Source organism: Cadophora gregata (genome assembly GCF_030347475.1).
Source record: "Cadophora gregata isolate MNR1 chromosome Unknown scaffold_13, whole genome shotgun sequence".
NCBI lineage: Eukaryota > Fungi > Ascomycota > Leotiomycetes > Helotiales > Ploettnerulaceae > Cadophora > Cadophora gregata.
Window position 1 is genome coordinate 1,406,871 of NW_026695936.1, and position 15,458 is coordinate 1,422,328.

The following is a 15,458-nucleotide window of genomic DNA, read 5'->3' on the forward strand; positions in this document are numbered from 1 at the left end:
CACGCGTCAGGCAATCAGGATTAGGATACTCAGGGATATTCTTTTTTCCTATTCGTGATCATTCTCCTCTTGCCAAGCAATCGGCATTTTGATGCGCAGATAAGTAGCGGTTGACTTCTGTCTGCAAATGGAGCACCACTATCTTCTCTCTCTCCTTGTTTTCAAGTCATCGTATCTTATCATTTGAAGTATATCTTGTTCTCTACACTCAGATTTCGTTCAACATGTTCTTCACCAAATCCAACATTGCCTCCTTGATCGCACTGGCCTCCCTTGCCAATGCAGCAGCAATATTGAGGCGTGAGTCGGTGTCGGGCGTGACTCTCTATGCTTATGGCATTGGCTCAGGGCTTCCTCTTATCTATGCAGATGGTAAGTAGCCACTCCCTTCGTCGATCTGTTCGTCACTGACTTCCGGGAAGGACTTGCTTACATCGGACTTACTGGCCCATCCGACGCTTCTGTATCTACCAATGTCACCTTCACGATTGATAATTCGGACTCGACGATCCCATGGACAATCAAACCCAAATCTTCTACCGTTTCCTTCAATGAGACTCTTTCCATGTACATCGTTCCTACTTCTGGTTCCTTCTCCCAGGTTGGCTATTCATCGGATGGATATCTTCCAGATGGTGCCGTGAACGTCGGATTCTCTCTTTTCGGAACGTCAGTTGCGTACTCTGCTAGCGAATCGGACCTAGAGTTGATGTTCTGGGCTGAAAACTCGACCACCGATGGTGTTTATGGCCTCTACTGGGATGCATCCGCAGAAACATCAGCCATTCCTGATGGAGCACTGCCAGTGGTCGTCAAGACGACAGTTCCAACAATCCCATCCATCTAAAAACTCGGATTCTTGATTGTTATCTTGCTGGAATCTGGCATGCTAGGCGGGCATAAGTGGTGTTTGTAAGGTATAGATGGGTTTTCCTTGATTTCTGCGTGAGTACCTCGCCAAAAACGGAGGTCGTAAACTAGGGTGTATTGGTCTCTTGACGTGTACATAGCTTCGTACGCACGATGTTTAGAGCATTATATGTGTGGAAAGTGTCTCGTTTCTTGTAATATAGCGTGGTGGTCTAACGTGAATTTGTCGGCCGTGGTCATCCAAATTCCTCCCTTCGTAGGTGACGTCGCAAGGCATGTTGTTTAGTGAAGCAGCACATTCTCAGCAACTTATCTTCAATGCAATAATTCAAAGCTGACAATGGGATGGCACTGATATCAAGAATTGGTTTGAATCCATTTGAGCGAACTTGAGAAGTTTCAGTCCATCTGATCATCACCAATCACCCAGGCGCGAATATCCACCAATTCAACAAAAACATTTTGACATCGATCGAATATGGTGAACACCTCAGAGTGACTTTGAAAATTTGCGTCTGATCTCTGTTGATGCTGCAATCCTGCATGCATTTTTACTCGACTCAAACAAGGTCCAGAAATGATATCCTGAAATTCAAGACGCGATACGCGCTGTTTCCGAAAAGCATTCCAGACAATACGTATAGACTGCGAATGTCCGGTCTCACACCGAATCTGGAAATCTAGACACTCCCGACCGATTATCTCTCTTCTTCACCAAGTACATCGATTCCAGCGCTGTCTTTCTCCTCTTCAAAGTACGAGAATGTGAAAGCGCCAACGCTGCTGAAGAATGTGATACCCGCAAGGCAATAGAACGGAAGCCCGATCCACGGTCCTTTCCATTTTAAGCCCAAGGTATACAAAGCTCCAAGTAGAGGACCAGCAATCAACGAAGCGGTAGTTTCCACAACGGATACAGCGGCATACAAACGCCCAATGTGTTGCTGATCAACCAAACTCGTGATCACTGATCGAATGATACTAACGAAACCAGTTCCCAACGTCCAAACTATTATGCCCAGAACTGTCAAGCCGATTGTTGGACTAGCTGCTATGAACAATGCACCAACGACTAGAATAATGACAGAAGCTCGCGCGAGGAGAAGGTCTTTTGCTCTAAGGGGAAAGATGGAATCGTTTGACAAGTATATGCGAGAATATAGGGATAATGATGAGTAGGAGGATGATGTTGACGAAGGCTCGGAGACTGAGGAGGAATCCAGCGTCACTGAGTGTCCAACCGAAGCGTCTTGATATATAACGGAGGCAGAGATTTATCGACAGAAGTCCAAATGGAGGGCTGATGAAGGCAAGCAGAAGCAGGAAAATAGGTAACGATTGTAATACTGCCATAGATCCCCAGAGCTCTTTCAGCCTGTTCAAAGCTTGTGATCTGACAGCTCTAAAGAATGTCGAGTTATCGAATTTGGCAGTCGAGAGCATTGTAACCGTAAGGGACTCTCTGACTCGAGGGCGTAGGTGTAAAGTTTCAGGAACAAACAAAATCATCAAGGTGCCGAACAGTATGATGACAGGGCCTAGTAAAAAGGGAAGCCATGGCGACTTCGTCATGAGTGTCGATGCTACAGACGGACCAACGAGTTCAGCAAGAAGACCAGAGCAGGCGCCGAGTAGGAATATGTTGGACCTGTACCTGTTAGCAAAGTGCACCACTGAGTGATTTCAGGTGTAAATGCCTGTTTTCTTCGGTAGTTATATCGCTTATGGTGGCCTGTGTGAAGAGAAAGTTAGTAAATATTTGGTGGAGATATGTTGAAAGACGGAAAGAAAGGTCAGTGGGGTATCTTCAGACACCTTGAAAAGGGAATCGAGTTTTGTCCAATACCTACATAAAATACCATCAAAGATACAGAATCCCCGCCGCCAATAAAAGTAAAGATAACATCAGCCCATATGGCACGTAAAGGTAAAGTTTTCCAAAACCACATAACCATAATGTCCCAGCACGCGTTCAGAAGCAATCCGACAAGTGATAAGATAATGACAGGTTTGCGGCCAATCCTATGACATGTTAGTCCTCATTTCATACAGAGGATGCGTATTGCCTACCGATCGGCTAGCAGCCCATAGAGAAAGATAGTCACCAGCGCTATGCACGACATTAGCACTTAATTGTATGGAGCCATAGCTAAATCCTACATGGTATCGCCTCCAGCACGGGTATCACTGAAAATATAACATTCAATTCCTTCTGCACTTCGTCTCCTTTACACAGCCCTTCATCAATGGTCTCTCCGAACCCAATATGTCCTGGCCCTTGAATTTGGTTATAATGATGGTGGCAGATGATATTCTCAGCTAATCGCATGGCAGGTACTGCCATCATTGTCGACCCAAAGGCAAGTACAAATACAATAGTGAATAGGATGCCTATGATCGCATTGATAGAATGTGTGGGGTGGACGAACGAGGATGTGGCGGGGATTTGGGGGAGGCTATCTCTCGGGAGGAGGAGGGAGGTCTCGTTCGCATTATCGCCATTGGTATCGGGGTCAATGGCAGTAGTTGCCATCGCGCGGACTCGTCTTATATGTATTACACTGTTCCAAGTTGGAGCTACTGTCGACCGACTCAGGGTTGTAGACAAGTCTTTGCCAGTCGTCGCGCTCGAAAGTGTGTTGTTCAAACCAAATCCGAACCTCGATTGAAGCAGCGAAAGCGTTTGGAGAGGGACTACGAGAAATATAAGACGAAATACGAAGCAAGAGAGGTAATAATACCTTGAGAGGAGAAAGAAACAGTTATGCTTAACTGCTCGTCATGCCTGGTCTGCTTGGGGCACTTGATTGAAGCAATTCGACGAGTACGGGGGAAAAGTTGAACCGAGGATCACCCAACACCACCTGTGGATCCTGCGATCCCGCTGGGGGGTTTCCAAAGCAAACAAACATTGGAACGTCAAAGTGTTGCCTGTTAGAGTTGCGCGTCGAAAAGTCTTGGGACGGAGGCTTATCCTTGGAGAAATTATGTACAGTAGGACGTATGGATCTCGGCAGCGGCCATCGCGAGGCAGCTGGGTGCTGGGCATGGCGCGGCCTGGGTTGCTGGACGAATGGCAAGGACACGCCCTGCATTATCAAAACGGGTTGTTCCCCAGAGGGAACTGTATGCCCATCCCACGTTTTGAAGGTAAATTCACGTCCATGCGAAAGTCTGGAGACATAAGGTTTATCAGCCACCTGTCCAGAAAGAGTCTACAGTATCAGCATGCAGGGGCATTTGTTGCCGACCGATGCTCTTCAGTGAGGGCGCAAATCGTGTATCAGAAGGGGAGGTATCTCAGAGCTGAATTCTCTTCCAGACAGCGTCGGGTTATATTACCTATGATGATGATTTTCGCTGTAACATTCCTTGTTCTTTCTCTTTTTTGAAATGCGAAATTTAAATATTTCAGAGCCGTTATCAATCTACTCTAGCTTACTTATACCTGGTTTTCAAGCATCAAGGCTGTATACTCTGGCAAGTGCCGGCTCCGTATCCTCCGCAATTGCCGCCCTGGAAGGATTCAGATGGGCATCCTCCAATTGCACAAATCGGCCCATACGATGTTGCATAGGTACTGTTGGTATAGGCGTAAGCTGAGCTGACACTCCAGTAGTCACTTCCTCTATACTGCCCATAGTTGGTGGCATAGTTGGGCGCCCACTCCTCGGAGTACATGGAGCAATAGATTCCTTGAGGCCGATTGTTCTGGCTCAGAACGTAGACGACAGCTTGATTGCATACACTAGGCTTGGCAGGAGCTTTGGGAGGATGGCGAGAGTTGTAAGCAGTTTGAGCTGTACAGGCGGCGGTACAGGCTGCGACTCCATTCGGGAATGATTGGACTTGATCGAAAGAGAAAAACTTGTAACCCATGTAAGTGTTCATGTTGGTAATCGGGTCGCTCGGGGCGCTGATAGCACCTCCAAGCTTCACAGGACCATTGAATCCTGGCTGTGAAGCAGGTGGAGCGTTCTTATTGTAGCCATTTGAGCCAGAGATCACCACGTGGAAATCATCTTGAACAAGTTAGCGATTTTTTTGAGCACAATAGCGACCCTTACTTCTTCGCTGCTCATCATTTGTTGCTGTGACCTCAGTGACTTGTACACCCCATCGAACGCACTTGATATTGGTCAAAGATGTTGGATTTGGACAATTCGCGGCGTTGGGGCTGACTGATGGGTCGCGCTCATAGTAGAGGTTGAAGGCAAAACATCCCAAGTGCTGATCACAGTAGCTGGCGCAAGCAATGGGATCATACTTATCCTGTGTTCTTAATCCAAGATAGGATACTGTCTGGCTGGAAGCCTCGAGGTTCGAGAAAGCCAGGCTGTAACCTTGAGGTACATTGGCTTCAGTTGCGGCATTGACAGCATCGTCTTTGAAAGGTTGGTGGGCCAGAAAGGACTCTGGTGAGTCGTCGGGACTATGGCTCAGCATGAGAATGGTGATGAGATCTATGTTAACAACCAGATCTTACCTCAACACGTGGGTGCCAGTGCCAGCAGGCTCTGGACTGCAGTCGCCATCGCGTTGTTGCAATCTACGCCTTACTTTCGGTTTGGCTTGGGCGACATCAGTTACAGTAGCATTGGCAACTTGCACAGCAAATGCTGCTGGGAGGTCGGCAACAATATCGACTACGATATCTGTGGGTGGAGTAACAATTTCAGGATCTGATGCGCTGTCGACGAGGTCAAATTGGATATCTTGAGGACGCGGAGCTGCAATAGCAAGAGCTGCACAAGCAGAGACGAAGGTTGTGGAACGCATAGCGAAAACCGAAAGTACGTGAAGTATGCTGAAAGGTGATAGGTGACAGAGATGGGGAGGATCGCCATATTATGTATGTCGAGTCCAGATAGATGTCTTCTTACTTTCCACATGGTCATTTTTCTTGAGCCTGGACTTCAGACCCGAGTTGACTGCGCTCGACGTAGCACTACAGACGCCTCGCAGCACCACGAAGGGAGAGATCCCACGATACGGGTCCAGACTGTTGTGTCCAAATACCCAAATCATCCGTTAAGCGGAGGAGATCCTCAGCTGGGAACTACAACGAGCTGTGGCTGTAATCCAGTTGAGTGGATCCAGGTCAACTGAGGCTATATCTGCCGGACCTACGAGGACTTTGCCGTAGCTTTCAAATGACCTTCCCTTTCAACTGATACTTGCTTGACTCAACAGGGAAGGCAGGTCATGCGGACATTGCCTTTCAAGTGCCTGCAAATGCTGATGGCCTTCATACTCTAGCTATCTAATAACAAGAAGATCAAAATCTCCACCACACATCGGACGAACCGTGGCAGAGAAAGCGTACAAGAGAAGAGAACAGTGATCAGGGCTCGATGTGCTATAATTATCCCAAACAATTAGACCAAAAAGAGGCCAAAGTGTTTAAAACATGGCTTTCCGTCCTCGTTACACCAGCTTCCGGTCAACACAACGTCCACTGGCTCCACACCCAATTCTGGGATGACACCATGAACTGGACTCGGCGATTTGATGCCAGACCAAATCATCAGGCTCAAATCCCTCAATTTTGTCAAGTGTGAAAGCCATCAGAAAATGGACCAGAAAGCATGAAATTCTGATTCTCATGGGCTGTTCGCCCCGAGAAGTCATTAATAATCTTCAATTGTGAAGATAGAGACACGTACACCAATTCCATATATGGGGACCTTGATTAGATCGTACCTTCCGTCCAGGCCTTGCCCTTTCACCACAGAAGGCAATGTTGAGCCCCTGTCTAAGTTGTAAGTCTATACCACCATATCTTCCAAGAACTTCTGAAACAAAAGCCTGATTTAGAACCCAACCCTACCTACATTACTGGCCCACAAAATGATTTCTGACTTCTTTACAGATACCCGCAAAACACTCAGTCTCTTCTTTCTCGCCTCCTCGAAAGCAGTTCTATACTGATGTATTCCCTCAGTAAACAGCAACCTCGTATCAGTCCACCCAGTCTCCTTTCTCAGTCTCTCACTCCAACCCACTGGCTGAAGCCCATCAACATCCTGTCAAAGTTCACATCGGGTGTGCTTCTGCCTTCCCCTATCCACAAGTTCTACCCCGCCCTCGATTTCATATTCCTCCAACAGCCCCTTTCAAAAATTCGTTCAGGGTTTCACAATTTCCTGCTGAGATGTTGTAGCACTGCCCACTGATTGCATTTCTATCAGCATGCTCAGCCAGCGCCACATATGCATCTGCACAATCGTCCAGATGCAACGCATGCAACACTGTCTCCGTATTCTCAACGATCTCCAAGGCAGATTTCTCTTTCGCCTGTTCAGCCGCAATGAAGAATAACCCGTAAAAGCTTGAGTTGCCGCCATGAACATTTGTCGATCTCAATACGACAACATCAAGCACGTCAGCATTCTCAAGGATATTCTTCGGACAGTTGACACGATTGACGGCAAAAGGCAGTGGGTTGAGCAGTGATTCTTCCGTGTGTGGATCCAGGTCTGGCAGATATGATGACATGAGGTAGTCGTTGCAGCCATTGGTGAAAAACAAAAGTGGTTTGCTGCCTTTCTTCTCAAGGGTAGCTTCTGCAAGGGTGTGGACCAAGGTAACATTATAGTGTGGGAAGTAATTAAGAATTTGTTCGGTAGTTGAGACAAAAAAACATCGAAGACTGAACTATGCTTCTCGAGGAAGGGGAGAAAGTCCGGACAAGCAGGGGAGCCCAGGAGTGGAATTATCTCTTCTGCTACGAGAGTGGGCAGGAATGATCCCTTGCGGACAAGGCCATAGGTTCTGTATCCTGCTCGGACGAAGGCAAGAGAAATCGTGTGACCGGCTGAGGACTTTGAGGATTGGCAACAGTTTTGGAGAATAGGAAGTCTATTTAGGGACATAGAAGTAGGAATTCAGTCCTTGGCCCAGAATGTGTCAAAATGAAGAAAGATATTTGCTAGAGGAGAACGCACTGTAGCCATGTACTCCCGTAACGAGGATGGCTTTCGTTGAGTGTTTGGGAGGCATGACTGTTTATTCTCAGGATGATCCTGAATTCCTCGTCATTGGTAACGAGTTTAAGAACTCGGAAGGACCTCGATTTTGGAGCCATTGATTTCTTTCTAAGCCAAAATCATGGCACCCTCAAACTCGAATAGGTCTATCTTGCTCAGGTATCACTTTCAGTGTCTGAACTGCCAGAATTACTTTATGTGGAGAGTCTCAGTGAGAGTTCTCTGAACGGATTGTCCGCTTCCGTTCTGGAATTGAAAGCATATCCACGTGGTGGTGGAACGACATGCAAAGAACAAACTGAGCTGGGTTTTTGACAGGAGTGATGACGTTAAACCCAGGGCTGCAGTAGGCAAAAGGAACATGATAACGAAATCTCATTGATTTGGGCTACAAGTGGCACTCTTGAATACCTATCACCCAGACCAGCCTTTCTCTGAATCCCCAGACGACCAGAACACCATCTACTTCGTGGGACGTTGTTGCTGGGTCGGGATGAGCGTGCTTGTAAAAGAAGCCAGAGTTTGGTTCAATTGGCACTTGGGAGCTCTTGATGGACCTGATTGTTGGACTTTTTGCTTCTTGACCGGAGGCTGTACAGCAAGGTGGGAAGCCTGTGCAGTCTGTGGGCGCTGCCTCTCATTAATTATGGTAGTGGCGGGTTTCTGCTCTGTCAAATCTGTAGTTTTACTGTTGGTTGCATCGGTGGGCTTCTGCATAGCCACACTAAAAGCTGGCTTTGGCTTTGGTTGTGGAAGTGCAGTTTCTCCTTCACCCTCGCCTGCCTCAAGGCGCTCAGCAGTGTTTGGACGTGTCCAATGACGCTGACTACGGCTTTCCTTAATGGCATCGAGAACATCGAGTCCGTCGTCGCATCTTTCAGATATCCGATCCCAGTAGGAGACAGTTGCCTTGAAATGCGTCGTGTCCTGAAAGTCAACATCAACCTGACTACGCAAAATCTCATCGTGATAATCCTCGTAAACCTTGGCTTGATGGTCGTTGAATGGGCATGCAGGTGCGAGTATGCCATGGTTTCTGTAGTATTGTTCCTGAAGATTAGCGGCCTTGCCAGGGAGAGGTTGTTCGTAGACATTGACAATCTGGTCTTGTATATGCTCCTCGTCGCAATGACCGCTAATCCTGGCTTCGTAGTTCTTCGCTTGGATAGTAGGTACGACCGTACGAGTACTCGTGAAGTTGTTTTTCTGGAGATTGGTAGCTGTGGGAGGGAGCTGCTTTCTGTGAGATTTATCGCGCTCACGCTTTTCTTTGAGTTTTCGAATCATTTTGGTGACATCGATAGGATAAGCTTCTGGATTGATGTAAATCGGAGAAAACTTGTTGGTGGCTTTTCCGTTGACCACATTAAGTACAAAGTCCCGAAGAACTTTGGGCATACCATTGCGAGTGTATATACCAAGTGTCTCCATCCATCTATGGTATTCCGCTGGGCTCATGAAGGTAAGTGGGTTGCCACCCTGTCGAGTGTGATGCAAATCTGCAAAGGCGGTTACAATGCGAACAGACTTCGAGTCAATGGCTTGACCTAGAGCTGGAGATGTCCATGCTTTGCACAGAACTCGTTGGCGGTGTTGCTTTGCGAATGCCCTTTCGATAGCCATATTGTCAATGCTATTGACTTCAAAGATGAGACCACAAGCGGGAAAGCCCTTTCTGCTGTCAAATATTTCCTTCTTCACCTCTGGCGCTGGCATCAGATATTCCTTCCCGACAGGCTCAAATCCAAGCAGACTGGTACCAAATCTCGGCCGGATGTTTGCTCGATCTGTAATACGTTAGCATGTTGCTACGAGAACATAAAGAATCCGTACTCTTTTGATTAAAGTGAAATTCCCATTCGTGGATGATACCTATGCCTTTGGCTGTAGCGCTAGGAAACTGTCTTGCGAACACGCTGGGGAAGTCATATATGAAGAGATGGAAAGAATCGATCTTGTTACGAGAGGGCATCGTGACGATTGCAGAGGTGACATGCGAGAGGGACATTTTTGCGACTGGGGTGGACGTCTCCAGGAGATCTCTGTCGCTGCGAGAGAAAACTCCTCGGGTGCGATCTCGATCAAAGACAGCGCACGGTGACACGGGCGCTATATCTCGAGAATATGGATGGTGATTTTATGCTGAGGTGAAAGCGTGCGTCCCGCACTCTTTTCTGGCAGTGTCGCTAAATCTAGGTCGACGCCACGCTGAGGAGAAAGCGATTCAGATTCCGAGCCCTGCTTCCTCCTCACTATTGGAATATGGCTGCATTGGTTCCCCGGTCTCTCGATACGTAATTAAAAAGGTCATGTGAGGCCCAGGAATAGACTGTCTACCTTGGAATGTACTATGAAAGTCGCTGGATTAATCTTTTCCACTATGATAAACAAATAATTCTCAGCAGCTTCCACATCCTGCTCTGTGCGTGGACGGTAAAAGCCATAGAAAACGCTGGTGGCATCTGGAGACTACTAGCATAATAGCTGATATTTTAATGCTATAGTAGTTCAAACCAATATCTCAACAATTGACACAGAACGAGTCAGGAGATGAAAGTAAACAAACAGAGAAAGCACGTGACGACGCCACATCGCTTAGAGAAACACACATCGTATTCTGCGCTTGTCTTTGATACCCTCTATTGGGAAGAGATTTCCCGTGCAATTATTGATTTTGAGATTCTTGATCTGTTCCGTGTTCTCCACTCCCACGAATGTAGCATGAGTGACAGGTGGTCATTTGTGTCTGATCAATGACCGAGTGTACGATATTGAGGACAGGTCAGAACATACTGTCCCAAGTACCTTCACAATTCTTGGCCTAGGTCCTTCAAACAAGTGGCCAAGAAGCCTCTTAGCTGGACATGTCATCCTCAAACGTCATTGCCCCGCCAAAAAACTCAATTTTCACCCTGTCCTTGCACAACAAGCCATGCCCAGAACATGCAATATCTCTAGCACTGGGCTCCAGGAGAAGTAAACGTCCTAGTGGGGAAAGCCTGTTATCGAAGTAGGTGTAGATAAAGCTTCGATGAAAAAGCAGTTCTGGGCATCGGTGCCATCGAACATAGAGCACAGCTCCCGTCCTGCTTCGAGCCCGTCTGCTTAAGATCAGATACTCGATTTTGCCATATTAGAAATGACACACGTAGAGTCTATGGAAATTTTGCTTAAGTCCTTGGCCAGAATTAATGTCTTAGGCACAAACGCGAAATAATCTGTCGAAAGTGGATCTCAATTCTGCAGATGTCGATGGCTGGCGGATAGTGTTCGCGGGTGACATTGTATAATGCTTTGATACAGTATAGTTTCATCTAACATACAAGCGGAAAGCACCTGTATTGAGTGTCAATACCGCATTGTCTCATATATGTAGCCTGCTTTACCAAACAGTTCCAATTTACTTTGATGCGAGATTCGCGAGTACGATATCACGAGCGTCTGCAAGTTGAGCATTTTGAACAACGCGTGGTGTCTCAACAGCCTGGAATTATGTAGTTTGCAACGGGTTCAATAGGGAGGTCACGTATGGCTTGACTCTCTGGTTCTAAAGCCGTTTCATGGGAGTAAAATTTGGCCACACTCATTGCAATTCGGATGAGTTGAAGGAAGTTATTGTAGAGACTGGAGAATAGAGTTTTGCTGTACTATGGTCATGTAAGCCAACTGTATCTTCGGATGATCTGACCAGATCAGAGAAGGAACAACGTGCTTCCAACAGCTTCAGCAGCTCCAACTCTTCAGAATGCCATCTCGCCATATGCATCATCGAAACTTGTGCCTTCAATGAACGAGTCCCAAACGCTCTGCCAGCTGTTAGCAACAAAAGAATTCAGTATGGGTATTACAGTATGTCTTACCCAGTCGATGTTCATTTCAGACTCGGGCATGACGCCGTATCCACCAAGGGGTGCCAACGGCATAAGTTGGGGGTCCATCTCTGGAATCTCTGGGACGAATTCAGGTTGTGAATTGATGTATTCAAAGAAACCCAGTGGACCCAAGAGATTAGACAGCACTTGAGAGACTTTACTAGCTTCCGGTGATCGCTTTCGTATAGCTTCATCCTTCCATATTTGGTATGCTTTGTACAGTTTGGGAAGTACCGACAGACACTCTGGCTGTAAAATCACCTGTGCATCGAGCCCATCATCCCTTTCCATCTTTCGATGTCGGATATCCAGGACGATGATCATGGCAGCAAGTATAAACTCGTGGCTGGTGTATGAAATTCGATACCAGTGTGTTGCTATCAAGAATGATGCATTCGCAGAAGTGTACAAAAAGTCTTGCAACTCCAACAAAGCTACAGCAGAGCTAATACAACGATTGTAAGATGGCGCAAACCGGGGATCGCTTCTACCACGAATGAAAAACTTGCGATGTAGCACGCACATTCCTTGGTGATGGAGGAAAACCAGCTGTACACGTCTGTTGATGAGAGACTCGGTAGCGGAACCATGAGCAGATTCTGTGCCTTGCATTCTGAGGTACGGTGGAGTGGCTTCGAAGGACGCCACCATTTCTTCATCCAACCTCAGTACTTCGCTGTATGGGTATTGACCTAGTGCACTTAAGAAGTCCACGATAAGTCCTAGGCATCGAAGAATACGGCCTTTTGCAAGCAGGTATGACACAGGAGTCGGCTCAGTCTCTGGTTGTGGAGGAGGAAGTACTGTCATGTCTTCCGATAATTGCCAGTCATAGATGTTGATTGGCTCAGCTGTATCAATGTCCGAGTTGCGAATCATTCCTGGTAGGCCAGTAAGGAACGAGGTCAGGGAGTCCATTCGATGTACAAACTGCCATAATCGGCGTCTCATTTCTCCTTGAAAAACGGAGATATCGGGGAACTGTGAAGGGTCTCTGTAAACTCTTTAGCCAAATATTTCTTTTTCAACAAGGAAGCTGGCTGACCGGTGATATCCCATTTGCAAGGCAACCCTCACGACTAGCCCAACCATCATCCAAACTCTCGTTTCACTGAAGGCTTTTCGAGCCCATTCAGCCATGCTATTGTAGATCAAGGTTTCCAAGGTGAAGGGGGCACATTTGGTAATATCTGGATGAAAGTCATTAGTTGGCCGATACATATCAGCAGTCATCGCAATTCCGCAAATAGGAGACAGCAATGCAGTTTAACTTACCCCCAATCATCAAACACTACAGAGAGGATTAGTTTCTGTCAATCTTGATAACGAAAGAAATAGAGATAATGAGTTTTGGCATATTGAGACGAGCCTCGCGAGCATGTGGTTCTTGAGATGTCCAGATTCAAAAGGGAGATCTGCTCACCTGTGCAGTCCGAACCCTGTAAAGTTCAGACAAAGACCTTGAAGTACCTTCATACTCGGGAGGCTCATCTTTGTTACAATAGTATGAGAACATTATAAGGCTTAGCATCGAGAAGAAAAGACCGAGCCACATCACGGGGGTCTTCGAAGGATCGGCAAAATGCTCCTCATACTGCCTCATGAAAGACGGTTTGTGTAGAAGATCTAGGGATTTATCAGTATATCGAAGAGACAGTCGGATCAAAACATACGGAATGTTGGTACAGGCGACTTCTCGTCATCGAAGAATCGTGCCATGAGTTTGTCACATGCAGCCTTCGGAGGAATCGTAGCGATCAGCTCCTCTCTGCTGACTGGACTTGCCATCCCACAAAGCAAGCCTGGTGCGTCGGAAGCATATGGGTTGTAGAGTGCAGCCACCTCATGAGTCTCTTTCATCTCTCCCCAAAGGCTCTTCAGCTCGTTTAACTAGCTGTGTCAGTACCGTGTTGACTCGAGAGCAAACATCGGCATACTTCTTCCAGCACATCATACCAATGTGTAGAACCCTTGTATATGGATTGCTTCTCATCAACTTGCATGATTCCAACGCCGTGCTGAATCTCCTGAGTGGTTTTGTCATTGTCGTTATCAGAAGCTTCTGAACTGCTAGGCGTGATCCGTTCCAAGGGTAAATTCCCCGACCCTCCGGAGGATGAATTTCCACCTAATTGTTGATTTTGATCAACTAGAGTAGTGACTAGCGTTTCTAGACGGTTGATACGCGCTTGCATGTCCTCTGCCTGACCAGTTTTTCCCTTACGCTTCCCATGCTGCGTAGCCGCTTCTCCTCGATAGACACATGCCGCTGCCTTGTCTCTGACAGTACAGTTTTGACAGGGCTGCTCACGATTACATTTAAGCCTATGAGATAGTTTAGTGATCATCTGAAAAGGTTTAGAGACATTGGAAAAGTGGATATTTACTTGCTGCTTCGGCAAGCTTCACATGACAAAGTCGACCGAGTCTTCCTTTCTGCCTTCCGTTGCTGTCTTTTAGCCGCGGACTTATTTGCTGTAGGATCCATCCTGTATTGTAGGTGTATGATTTGAAGTGGGAATTGGACAAGTCCAAGTATCGTCAAGGACAATGAGCCACATTAGGGCGAAGTGCTGTGCCCTAGGCTAGCTTCAGTTGCCACAAAGATCTACTTGACGGGGTAAGAGAGACCAAAATGTGCAAATATGTCCGCGGACATTTTCGATACCCCAAATATCAAGATATCAAGTACAACCAATCTACCTGTACGTCTTTAAGCGTATTTGCTGCAATATCAGTCCATAAGCTTTTCAAACTATAAAATATAAGCAACTTCTGGGCAATATAGAATATGGTATATAAGATAGTCGCGAGCGAGATCCTCCACGAAATACTTCTCAGGATTGTTAAGTACATAATCATATTTCACAGCACGTGGGTATGAATTACATGGGGGTCGGTAAAGCGTTCAATGATTCTGATATCTGGCGTTCCGTCAGATGTGTGCCCATTTATCGTCGAGCAGCTACAGTGAGGCTAGTTGCCAAAAGTCCACAGGGCACTCAATACTGGTCCTTGAGGTGTGTACACTTCTTCTCACAGCTTAGTACACCTTTGTCCACCACGGGGTCCATGCCTTCTCCTCCTCTCCGGACGGGCTATTGCCACTCCCAGGACCACAACTTCCCTCCGCACCAATCCAAGCTTCTCAAGACCATCAAATCCAAGAAGAATATGATCACAGGAATGATCCCCAATCCTCACACCCCATTCCCTTCTTCAACCAAACTTCTTGCTCCCTCCCTTCCTCACCTCAACATCATTCCCCTTCTTATCCTTCCCATCCTTAGCATCTTTATTCTTCTTGCCTCCTTTCAATAATTCCAAATGTCCTGCTTTGGCACCAAGCGTACGCTCTGTCATAGCAGTCAATCCTGCAGAATGTTTCTGTAAGATTTCAGTCAGCCAATAGTCGCCTGAAATACACAGAACTCTTCAAGCGCATCGTGAGGTACAATCCTCTGGCATAAGTCCCCGTCTTCGAGCTAGCGAAAAAGTAAGTATAAAAAGCACAAACCTTTGTCATTTTCGCATTCCTAACGAGAACCTGATTCCTCGGCGCAATCGTCCTGGAGCCCTTCTTCGGACCCAACACGCCTGGTCTTCTAGTCGTAGACTTCGCAGTCGCCGTCGTGAGCTTCTTCGACTTCAGTGTTCCTTGCGCCATCTTGGATCTTATATTTCTTGCTGCTGAGTATTGAAATGCGTCTCTGACTAGGTGCTGCTA

The 15,458-nt window shown here is 46.8% G+C and overlaps 7 protein-coding genes across 7 annotated transcripts; 1 reads left to right on the forward strand and 6 right to left on the reverse strand.

The window, feature by feature from the left end:
- Positions 1-224: 224 nt before the first annotated feature.
- On the forward strand, positions 225-847 carry ONS95_003932 (uncharacterized protein; the record flags this gene model as incomplete). The annotated part of the gene is made up of 2 exons (XM_058497266.1): positions 225-372; positions 423-847. 2 exons carry the CDS (start codon positions 225-227, stop codon positions 845-847), a joined length of 573 nt encoding a protein of 190 aa, XP_058353209.1.
- A 1,139-nt stretch (positions 848-1,986) lies between these two features.
- ONS95_003933 (uncharacterized protein) lies at positions 1,987-3,403 on the reverse strand (the record flags this gene model as incomplete). The annotated part of the gene is made up of 5 exons (XM_058497267.1): positions 1,987-2,518; positions 2,568-2,602; positions 2,721-2,892; positions 2,941-2,980; positions 3,031-3,403. The coding sequence occupies 5 exons, from the start codon at positions 3,401-3,403 to the stop codon at positions 1,987-1,989; spliced, it is 1,152 nt and encodes a 383-aa protein (XP_058353210.1).
- Positions 3,404-4,332: 929 nt separating this feature from the next.
- Positions 4,333-5,649, reverse strand: ONS95_003934 (uncharacterized protein; the record flags this gene model as incomplete). Its single annotated transcript, XM_058497268.1, has 3 exons — positions 4,333-4,892; positions 4,938-5,302; positions 5,357-5,649. The coding sequence occupies 3 exons, from the start codon at positions 5,647-5,649 to the stop codon at positions 4,333-4,335; spliced, it is 1,218 nt and encodes a 405-aa protein (XP_058353211.1).
- A 1,314-nt stretch (positions 5,650-6,963) lies between these two features.
- On the reverse strand, positions 6,964-7,368 carry ONS95_003935 (uncharacterized protein; the record flags this gene model as incomplete). The annotated part of the gene is made up of 1 exon (XM_058497269.1): positions 6,964-7,368. The coding sequence occupies one exon, from the start codon at positions 7,366-7,368 to the stop codon at positions 6,964-6,966; it is 405 nt and encodes a 134-aa protein (XP_058353212.1).
- Positions 7,369-8,321: 953 nt separating this feature from the next.
- On the reverse strand, positions 8,322-9,867 carry ONS95_003936 (uncharacterized protein; the record flags this gene model as incomplete). The annotated part of the gene is made up of 2 exons (XM_058497270.1): positions 8,322-9,646; positions 9,693-9,867. The coding sequence occupies 2 exons, from the start codon at positions 9,865-9,867 to the stop codon at positions 8,322-8,324; spliced, it is 1,500 nt and encodes a 499-aa protein (XP_058353213.1).
- A 1,299-nt stretch (positions 9,868-11,166) lies between these two features.
- Positions 11,167-14,329, reverse strand: ONS95_003937 (uncharacterized protein). The gene is made up of 8 exons (XM_058497271.1): positions 14,119-14,329; positions 13,669-14,056; positions 13,405-13,621; positions 13,155-13,357; positions 13,007-13,022; positions 12,777-12,921; positions 11,720-12,725; positions 11,167-11,665 (listed from the first exon to the last, which is right to left on the reverse strand). The coding sequence occupies exons 1-8, from the start codon at positions 14,217-14,219 to the stop codon at positions 11,600-11,602; spliced, it is 2,142 nt and encodes a 713-aa protein (XP_058353214.1). The 5' UTR covers positions 14,220-14,329; the 3' UTR covers positions 11,167-11,599.
- Positions 14,330-14,950: 621 nt separating this feature from the next.
- Positions 14,951-15,398, reverse strand: ONS95_003938 (uncharacterized protein; the record flags this gene model as incomplete). Its single annotated transcript, XM_058497272.1, has 2 exons — positions 14,951-15,118; positions 15,249-15,398. The coding sequence occupies 2 exons, from the start codon at positions 15,396-15,398 to the stop codon at positions 14,951-14,953; spliced, it is 318 nt and encodes a 105-aa protein (XP_058353215.1).
- Between the last annotated feature and the right edge of the window lie 60 nt (positions 15,399-15,458).

Excerpts from the sequence above, each read along its gene's own strand:
- ONS95_003937 (XM_058497271.1), bottom strand. The coding sequence starts at position 14,219 with ATGGATCCTACAGCAAATAAGTCCGCGGCTAAAAGACAGCAACGGAAG. Across the intron at positions 13,358-13,404 it reads GTCGCCTGTACCAACATTCC|ATCTTCTACACAAACCGTCT; the intron begins GTATGTTTTGAT and ends ATAAATCCCTAG. Across the intron at positions 12,726-12,776 it reads TTGCAAATGGGATATCACCG|AGACCCTTCACAGTTCCCCG; the intron begins GTCAGCCAGCTT and ends AAGAGTTTACAG.